Raw genomic sequence first — 10,240 nt, 5'->3', positions numbered from 1 at the left:
ACAAAATTTAGTTTTGGTAAGTAGGGTGTTGGGAGTTTATTAATAAAGTGCTACGGTGCATGTGGGCGACTTCGAAGTGTTAAACTTCAAAGTGCTGGCTCGTGTAGCCACGGCTAACCCGCCAGTACTTCGAAATCCCTTTACTCCTTACTCCTTTAACACTCCGAAGTTGCCCCCCCAGTGGGGGGTGTGTGGAATCTGCTTAATGAAGTGCTGCATATGCACTGCAGCACTTCATTAATAAACTCCCACCACCCTACTTACCATCCTCCTTTCGAAGTAAGGAAGTAGTGTAGACAAGCCCAGTGTGTTGTATTCTCAGCCCTGTCTATGCCAACTTCTGTTAGCAGACACCTGCCCTTTTCTCATAGTTTTAGCCATGTTTTGTCCAGTGTTAGCTAGGCCTCAAACCAGGCCTGTGCTGTATGGGTTTAGGCCTTCCATCTTACTATAGCACGGAGCAGCAGCTGGCAGTGCCAGCATGTAGCTCTCAGGAGGAGCCGAATTTAAAGGCTCAAAGCACCACATGCAGCTCAAGAGCCACAGGTTGGACATCTCTGCCCTCGGGGAAGAGAGACATCCTGAAGAATTGCTTACCACATTTCCAGCCTAATCTGGGCTGGGTCAGTGGCTCCTGAGCTCCCTAAGCACTAGTCTGTACTCTGTCCCCATGTTAGCAAAGCACAGCTGCACCTTCTAGTAGGAAACTGATGAGTGCTCTAAAATGGTATAGAGGCATGTAATAAGAAACCATCTTCAACAAATCATAACCAAGTGGGAATTTACTCCCAAGATACTAACCATGCATACTGGCAAGTCATTATTCTGTATGTGCACAAGCTATGCTTAAAAACAAAAAAGACCAAAAAAAAAAGTCTCTGATCTAAAAGGAGAGAACCTATTATGGACTTATACATTTGGCAACAGGCTCATCAATTTTTGAGCTGTTAAGATGTGCAAATACACATCTGGTCAATTTACTCTGACTTCAAAGTGACCCACTAAATAGTCCATTGTTCTTGGGACTTCTGGTGTAGGCAGGATTTCGGACAGGGTTGAATTATTAGAGAACCATAATCTCCACAATCCTGAGGAAAAAAATGACTACAATGTTGGCTCTTCTACCTTCAAGGTGCAGAGCAAACTACATGTAATTGAGCATGAAAATGGTGGTAATTTCATTATAAGAGCCTCAGATTAATAATCCTTTCTTGTAAGAAGTCCTTCATCCAAATGCGGTCTAATATACTGCTGCCTTGAAACTGGCCTGATTCTGATCTATGTTACAGTGGTGATCAGACCAAAGAGGTTTTTAATAAAGGTTTTTGTCTTTCTTTAGATACATTCCTTCACAGCATCTGCTGTTCACAGGTTGATTTTAGTATTTAATAGCTCACTAGGGCTTCTCACAGCTAGTGCTGCAAGTGGAATGCATATTTTCAGAGTAGTTAGCCTGTTCAGTGAATATTGGATAAGCTTTTTGTGTTAAGGACAGGTAAGACCGATCCATTTAATGAAACTAGTGGTTTGTTTTAAAAACATAGGTAAAGGCAGAAGTTTTCCAGAGGAAAAAGATAGGCAGGTAATAACACATTTACACCTAGATGTTACTAGCTCCAACTTAGGCAATATTAGTTAAAATGCTATGACATCTCCTTAGCATACATACAGTGAGATTAACTGTCTGTTCACACCTAACAATACAACTGATAGCTTCAACAGAGAACGAGGGTTTAAATTCAAGCTGCCTTCTACCGCTAGAAGTAAGTCTCCTAGTAAAGGCTAAAAGCTTGCACAGCCCATGGCCTGTGCTGACACGCCTCTGGATAAATGGGAAATTTCATCTCTAGTGTTGACAATCCAGCACCTTTTTCAAGCATTTAAAACAAATTCTAGGAGGGAGAGGAAAAGAACAGCCTTATTTGGTGCAGTTAAATGATGTCATGGAATTTACTGTATTACTTTGAATTGTAGCCAGAGCTACAAAATCATTACTGCTTACTGTGCAAATCTTCTTGTATACATTGATTATAATATAGTTTTTTGTTAGGGCAGCTTCGATTTAATAAGCCATTTACCATGCTGTACGGACTGAAATGGCTATGTCATGCCTCCCAGTTTTTATGAAGGTTGCTATTATGTTTAAACCATGACTGCTATGGGAAATAGTGCATTTTTTTTTTTTTTTTTTTTTTTTTTTACCTGTGGTAGTTCTGGCACAATACAGTTGTGTCATCCTGTCACTGTCTAAATTTGATATAGGCAATTACAGGCTGTCCTTGATTGTACCTTTTTGGGCTTTAGCAGCAGATGAGATAGAATGATAATTATCAAAAACTAAGTTAATGTAACACAGGCTCACAGTGTGGTACCCAGCTCAGTAAGAAATACAAACAGCACTGAAATTTTATATTACTCTTGTTCATCAAAAGCAGAAAAAATTCATAATGGCCTTGTGTTAAGCTGTAGTGTTTTGGACCATAATGGTAAAAATATAGCAGGAAGGTTGAAAATGTATGCTTCAGTGTTTTCAGATCTGTTTGTGTGAGTATGTATTTGAGTAATGAAGAGATGGGTGCCCCTATGAAACCCACAAGTTGCTGTGGAATTCTAATTTGTAACTTCATTAGCTTCAAAACCTCAGATTAACTTTCTTTAACCTGCCTTTTCAAATGTGAGCTTGCATAAGTATTTTATATTATTTTTGTATGCTTGCTGAAGACGCTTATGAAGAGGAGTATTACTGTCTCAAGTACGTATGCACTTTAAGTTTTTCATCTTATGGCCTTGTAAGGGCTGTTGGGAAGTCATTACTGCTTATTGAGCAAATCTTTGCATTCAGCAAATGATTGATTAAGCTGCCACACAAACTGGTATCAATTATGACCAAAGGCTGTGACCTAAAACCCCTTTAGGAACTTTTGAGCAAAGACTGTGTTCCTAAACAAAATTTTAGGTTTTGCAAAGGGACCTTGTATAACTGCACACTGGTTGGCTAAATATCTGAAAAGTTGATTACCTTGTGAGAGCATTAATTTTTTTCTTTAAAAATAAAGTGGTCCTAGGCCAAAAAATAATGTAGCTGGGTTAAGTTTGTCTAATCAAACTTTGTCAGCTTGGCTGGCAACCACCCAGAATATCACCTCCTCTCTAATGGAAAGATGTAGCCTTTAGTGACTCCAAGTCTCAGCATACAGTGCTCCTGCTTGCGCTACCAGGCCACATCCCTATAGGACACAGCTCTCTGTTAACTGAGAGAGAGGGGCATCCTGCTTACCAACTCTAGCAATACTTAGTTTTTGTTTCAAGCACCAGCTCAGAGCAATGTGATTAAATCAAAGCAAACATTCTCACACACAAGTTTCTAGCCCTCATAATTTAAGAAGCTTCAACCTAAAAGCCCTCCTGCCATGGTTAATGGCAGAATTATAGTAAACAGCCCCATACATGTACAAATTTGAGTCACTCTGAAGTTATTCTAAATTGTACCAGGGTCCAGATCAGCCCTCAACTGGCCATCCTAGAGGAGAGAGAAAGGTGAATCCACTGAAGGGTGCACAGACCCGTGGATTTAATATAAATTGCCTCGTTTTTCAAACATTTACAGTTTAACAATACTGGACAGCCTGGACATTTAAACTGTAAGCCAACAATACCCATGCTATATAAGAAAAGATAAATCATGACCTTCTTGCTGCTGTAGCTTAGTTCTCTCTCCTCAGGTGAAGCAGAATCTAATGAACTTCCTATCTGTTGTTTGAAAATACCAGTGCAGGGGACATGCAGAAGAGGACATAAGCTTTGATGGACTGCTCCCTCCTTTCTTGAGCAGCTTGAGAATATAGCTTTAAACAAAAAATGAATTAAGGTATTCATTCAAGAGTGCGAAGTCACTTTTCATATATAGCATACACCCAAGGCTATAAATGTGTGAGAGGCTGCTGCAGCAGTTAGTGATTCTGAGAGTGTATATTACAAAGGGCTGCACAGCACAGAAATAAGAACATTACACTACAATGACACCATAAAAACTATTTAATATCCTGGAAAGGGGTTCAAATTGCATTAACATTCACAAGAAGAATGCTTAAGCTGTAATGAAAATTTTCCTCATACACTTCTATAACATGGATCAAATTAAACTGTGCAGTGAAACTTCACAGCCAGGGCTTATAGCTGAATGTTCTCACTCCTCGTTACTTTCACATTGCCAGAAAAAATGTCAGTTTCTCCCCTTAACCCCAAAAATCCAGCAGCATAGCTGCTGTTATTTAAATATAATCAATGTCAACTGCCAAAAGCTTTTACACATGACTCTGTAAGAGCCCACATGTTTAAACTACCTCTCAGTCCATTTGGATGACAACGTAATGACTCCAAAGATGGTGTCAACTTTTATACTTTGGCAAAATTTCTCTGGAAGCTGAAGGGTCAAAGGAAATTCTCTCACAAGCTGTGCAGTAAATTAATCCTGAGACTCTGAATAAAACTGTAACTCATGCTGCTTAACAATTAGAGCACAAAGGACACCTAAGCAGCAGTTCTGGGTACAGTAGCAAATTGACACCTGAGTTAAAGGCAGAACTTGAGCCTTAATTCAAGGAAGCCAAGGGTTTTGTCCTTTATACAAGCCTTGTGACAACCTCCCTCTTCTGTCTGTCTCCTGACACTGATCACTTCACAGACAACGTCTGCACCATCTCACCCCACACACCTCTTTTCCATTTGTCTGATAATGGATCAACTCCATGAGGTTGGATCCCTGAGTCTTAAAACGGTCTGCAAAATGCTGTGCACACACATGATGCTATATAAATACATTTTACTGGAGTGGCATATGTCAGGTGTCAATCTCCACAAAGAATAAACTTTTTGGGAGTTTAGAATTTGCCATGAGCTTTTTTTTTGTAGAGAACAGGAGAATCATAGAACAATAGAGCTGGAAGAGACCTAAAAAAAGCCACCAAGTCCAGCCCCTGCCCTAGCCAGGACCAAACCCATCAGATCAGCCCAGCCAGGGCTTTGTCAAGGCAAGACTTAAACGCCTCCAGGGATGGCGATGCTGCTACTTCCCTGGGTAGACCATTCCAATGCTTCACCACCCTCCTCGTGGAAAAAGTTTTTCCTAATGTTCAACCTGGACTTTCCCAACCGCAACTTGAGACCATTGTTCTGTGTTCTGCCTCTCTCCAGCCTCTTTGCAACCTCCCTTCAGTAAGTTGAAGGCTGTTATCAAGTCCCGCCCCCCTCAGTCTTCTCTTCTGCAGACTAAACAGTCCCAATTCCCTCAACCTTTCTTCATAGGTCATATGTTCCAGCCCCCCTAATTATTGGGTCACCCTCTGTTGGACCCTCTCCAGTGTGTCCACATTTTTCCTATAATTGGGGGCCCAGAACTGGACACAGTACTCCAGCTGCAGCCTCACCAAAGCCGAATAAAGAGGAATAATCACTTCTCTGGATCTATTGGCAATGCTCCTGTTGATGCAACCTAATATGCCATTAGCCTTCTTGGCTACAACAGCACACTGTTGACTCGTGTCCAGCTTCTCATCCACTACAACTCCCAGGTCCTTTTCTGCAGCACTACTAATGAGCCAGTCGGACTCCAGCCTGTAACAATGCTTGGGATTCTTCTGGCCCAAGTGCAGGACTCTGCACTTGTCCTTATTGAACCTCATCAGATTTCTTGCAGCCTAGTCTTCCAATTTCTCTAAGTCAGTCTGGACCCTGTCCCTACCCTCCACCGTATCTACCTCTCCCCCTAGCTTAGTGTCATCTGCAAACTTGCTGAGGGTGCAATCCAACCCCTCATCCAGGTCATTAATATGTTGAACAGAACAGGATGTTGAACATAGGGGGTATGTTTAACTGGATGTTTTATATCCAACCCAGGCTCGGATGAAGTCAGGGTAGCTGAAAGTGAGTGAAAAGCACTTAGCATACAGATCACATGTTGGAAGCCACATTAGCTTAGGGTACCTTCCCTGCCAGCTATCCCTGCTTTTGACATGATAGCTGGCACCTTGGTGAGCATGCAAAGGACTTCTCACACATTAAGCTCTATTTCCCAAAAGCTTACCCAGATTGATTGTCTGTCAGTCAAGAAACTGCCATAGCATTGTTTTTGTTTCTATACAAAATACTGGTTCAAAAATTCAGCAAGAGATGAATCCATAATGTGGTGGAAGATTTTTAAATTTGTCTTTCTGGCAGCTTCTAGTACAAGGGAAGAGTTAGTAACAATTATCCACTTCTAATGCATGTGAGGCAGTCAGCATCGAAAGTATATTGAGATTTATAGTAAATGCTATTTTAAACTTAAAGATCTATATTTCTAGAACTTGTCCGTGAATTATTACAGGCTATTTTCAACCCTATAAGTGAATTGCTTAGACCAAAATGGGTTCGAAAACAGCCATTGAAGACATTTACCAACAGCAGTCATGCTGTGATATCTGAGGTCCTTCTATTTTATTTGTACTGCAGTTACTACTCTCTCTCTGGTCAGGTGTAGGTGTAGTGCACATCCCCCTCCAAAGCTGTCCAACAAAAAGCATTAATACTACAAAAGAACAGAGCCTTCTGGAAAAGGTGGGGCAGGGAGCTATTTTTTAAAAGTAAAGAATAGACTTTAAACACATGGACCAATAAAATCAAACTTCATGCAGATGCTCAGTCCATAATTCACATTCTTGTGCCTTTTGTTTCCTCCCAAAATGGCAGGAGTTGAGGACAGAGCATTAATCTGTCATCCAGTATATACTCTGATTTGTGTCATAATCATTTATTGTCTGAATGTGTTTTGTAAAACTGATTGAAACTTGGCACCCTGAACAAAGTCCTCATGGAACAAAACAGGTGCCACCCAGTAAAAGACAAAATGGTGGTTTTGCTCACATGGTGATGAAATAATAGTAAAGCCTTCATTTGTCAGTTTAAATGCACTATTTTTTAAAAGGTCAAGGTCAGACATGGTATAATTCAGAAAAATTCTTACCTTTTTAGACAAAACAAGGCAACATACTGTTAATGCTTTTTGTCAGCTGTACAACCTTTTAACTAACTTATTTTTATGTGAACAATGGATACACGTTTTATTCATTAAATATATTTGAAAATGCCTGTATTTCGTCTCTTTTCTGCTCAAGACTAAGCTTAAACGGTATGCTAGTTTGTTCAAATGTTTCTCTGTGCAGAAAGATGGTAACACAGCTAATCAAAGAATGATGTATCGTAGAGCAGGACTGAACTAGCAGTTCTAGCGCTTGGAGAGGAGGGCTTGATTCAACAGATAAAGCCTGGGCTACATCGTCTCTGACTTAAGTCCAGATTTTTAAAGGTGTGTAGGAGCCTACCTCTTATTTTCAAAAAGGATTTAGCCATTTGAGTCAAAAATCCCATTAACAATCTATAGGATTCAGGTTACTAAGTACCTAAATGAGTTAGGCCCAGCTATTTACATGTGGCAGTGCTCAGCTTTGCAATGCTCTGTGCATGTATTCCAATGCAAAACATTTTATCCTTCAGAAATATCTTTGAGTTTGAGGATGACTGTGGTTTTAAAAAAGGATTACTTAGCAACTTCAAGAGAGGCTGCTAAACTCCAGAGGCCCCCGCCTTAGTCTCGTCTCTAGCAAGTATTTATTACAGATTGTTTACATACATGCATCTAGCACAGGTTCTTGAAACAGCAGCATTCTCCCGTAGTGCACAGGACTGCTTGGGGCTACAGGTGTGTTAGTTGGTTTAGGGGGTTATTGAGCCACTTGCGGGGGAAAGGTGGGGGAAAACTACTGGGTTTAGGGCAGGAAGCAAGGAAAGGAGGTTGGGTCACTTCTTCTCCTTTCCCCCTCTCTGGCAAAGACAATGAAGGCATGACTGCACTGTTCTGATAGGTCGGGGAAGGGGCCAGCATTGGCTGAGCTACCACTGGATGTTTGCAAGTAGGGGGTGTCAGACGGTCACATCATTACATTTCACACTCGACGCTGCATCAATTTCTGTTCCTTTAGAAAAACCATTGCTACCCGGTATTATTTAATCACAACGTATGTCTTATACGATTTCTAGAGAGTCAAACAGTTCTGTACAGTTACAGACTTACTCTGGCATTTACCCCTGATTGCATATACAGAATTGCTTCCCTTTCTGATGTCTGCAAAACTACAAAGCTACAGAAAAAGCTCTCCGTACTAGCTTGTTTGTGAGTACTTTTTTTTTAATCTGAAGCATTCTGTATAGTAAGATACTACCTGAATAGCCACCAAAAGGGACTAATAATCCCACTCCATGCAGAGTATACACTGTCTTCTCACTCTGGCTGGAATTGAACTTTAACAAGTCCAGGGAATTGTGTAAGTTGCTCTGAAAGCTACTGTGACAGCTTCTTCTCAAATATTTGTTTCGCTGCCCCAAGATCTGCTCGCCCTCCTGTTGTTCTTTTAACCACGCCAATCAATCTATTCAGAACTTTTCGGTTTCCTTTCTTTATCTCCGCAACCTTAAAAACAAGATCACAAAGTATTTATCATGAATAATGGAAGATGCTCAGTTACATTTTGTAACGTTAGTGGCAGCTTAATTTAGGCCCAAAATTTAGTATTTATGTTTTGGTGCCCTATTCTGCAAGGGCTGTGTGTGGCTGTAAACCTAAAACTGCTTGCAACCCTACTGAAGGAAAGCAGCGGTCACTGAAAAATCAGGGCCTTTGTCCTATTATAATTGCTGGTTTCAAGATTTTCTTTTATTCTGATGAAAACAACTTTTTAAAAAAGATCCCTTGTTGTGTCATCTGAAAGACTGTCTACTTTTCCTAATGGGGTGACATGCAAAAAAAAGATGGCAACCAATACATGGATGTTCAAGTGCTGGGTGTTTTGCTCCACAAAATTTACTTGTGTAACAGGGAAGAATAATTCTCTGCATTGTGGGAAGCATGGGTGAAACCCTATTGCCTGAATTATGTATGTTGTCTGATTAGATAGCTGTCCCCACTGGCCTTAAACTTAACCTGAAATACCAATTGCATGCACAATTGCAGCTACATCCACCTATTATTGTGCCTGAACTTGAGCCCATCATAAATCTTGCCTACTGTATCCCAGCATAGAAAGGGCACACTGCTACCTTTCTCTGCTTGCAATTACTGCATTAGAAATTTCAGTTGTGTAAGTATTGCTTACATTCATGAATTGTTCAGTATTTGAGTATTTAGTTTCCTTTTTAAAAAAATAAACTACGATTGAAAAGCAAGGCATTTTCTCTTGCAATAGGCCTAACTGTTTTGTGAGATAAGATCTCACGGTAATTTAAAGTACAGACCTCCAAGCTTTGAAAGCCTCTCTTTACTAAAAGGATCGCCTGAAAATGGTAGAAAATAAGGTTGCCTTATCACAGCTGAGTTTATAAAACACTGGCAGCTGCTGGAGGAATTAAACTCTTACAAAATGATTTTTAATTATTGAAACAGGAATCTGGTGATGGACATTCAGCTTCTGTGCTGAAGAGTTCTAGTTCTCTACACCTTCATTGCTTCATTACTGGTCTGAAAGTGAAGAAGCACTTTTATTAGCCATTGCAAACGAGTCAGTATAAGGGAGGTTATGCAGATCTACTGCAAGTTCATTTTCTTTATCAAAAGAAAATTGCAAAGCTGTTAGTGTCTCACAAGTGAGATTTGCGCATAAGTGGCACTGTTCTTTAAAGTGGTTAGCTTTTTCCCTCCAACTGCAAATGCAGCTAAACAATGTTTATACTTAAAATAAGCCATTAATTCCTGGTTTTTGCATTTTGTACTTGAGGGAATACAAAAGCATTTTTTTATGATGCTAATGTTAGATGCAGTCAAGGTTACTCGTCCATTTTGCTCCCTTTTTGTAACTTACAAATTACTTTTCCGAGCTGAAAAATCTCTTGAATCTTGAAACTGAACTGTTGAAAGCTTTCTTCCATTACATCCACACGTTGTGTGTTAGTAGGAGGTTGCTTAGGATGGTCAGCCAGTCAGTGTATATTTCATGGTGGGGGAGGAGACATCAATTTTACAAAGAGATGTGATAAAAACTGTTTGGCTTACCAACGTTGATGCCATCCTTTAAAGCTAGTATTACACATATAAAATGAATTCTTGTTAGCTACCTGTTCTTAGGAGGCACTTCATGGTGACAAATAAATAAATACATTTTGCTGATCAAAATTGCCAGAGCAGGTTAAAAAAAAAAGGCCGTCTGCCCCCATA

At 40.2% G+C, this 10,240-nt stretch overlaps 1 protein-coding gene across 3 annotated transcripts in view; it reads right to left on the bottom strand.

Moving 5' to 3' along the window:
- Positions 1–3,609: 3,609 nt before the first annotated feature.
- The window catches only part of GATB (glutamyl-tRNA amidotransferase subunit B), a 66,961-nt gene continuing 60,330 nt past the window's right edge, over positions 3,610–10,240 (bottom strand). Inside the window, exon 13 of one of the 3 annotated variants that reach the window (XM_074993181.1) lies at positions 3,610–3,845. In XM_074993181.1, coding sequence (XP_074849282.1) covers positions 3,747–3,845 — 99 coding nt within the window. In that variant the 3' untranslated portion in view covers positions 3,610–3,746. The other 2 variants (XM_074993179.1, XM_074993182.1) reach the window with 2 other exon arrangements.

This window comes from Carettochelys insculpta, chromosome 4, assembly GCF_033958435.1.
Source record: "Carettochelys insculpta isolate YL-2023 chromosome 4, ASM3395843v1, whole genome shotgun sequence".
Taxonomy (NCBI): domain Eukaryota; kingdom Metazoa; phylum Chordata; order Testudines; family Carettochelyidae; genus Carettochelys; species Carettochelys insculpta.
The sequence above is the reverse complement of the archived record's forward strand: the minus strand, read 5'-3'. Positions and strand labels throughout refer to the sequence as shown.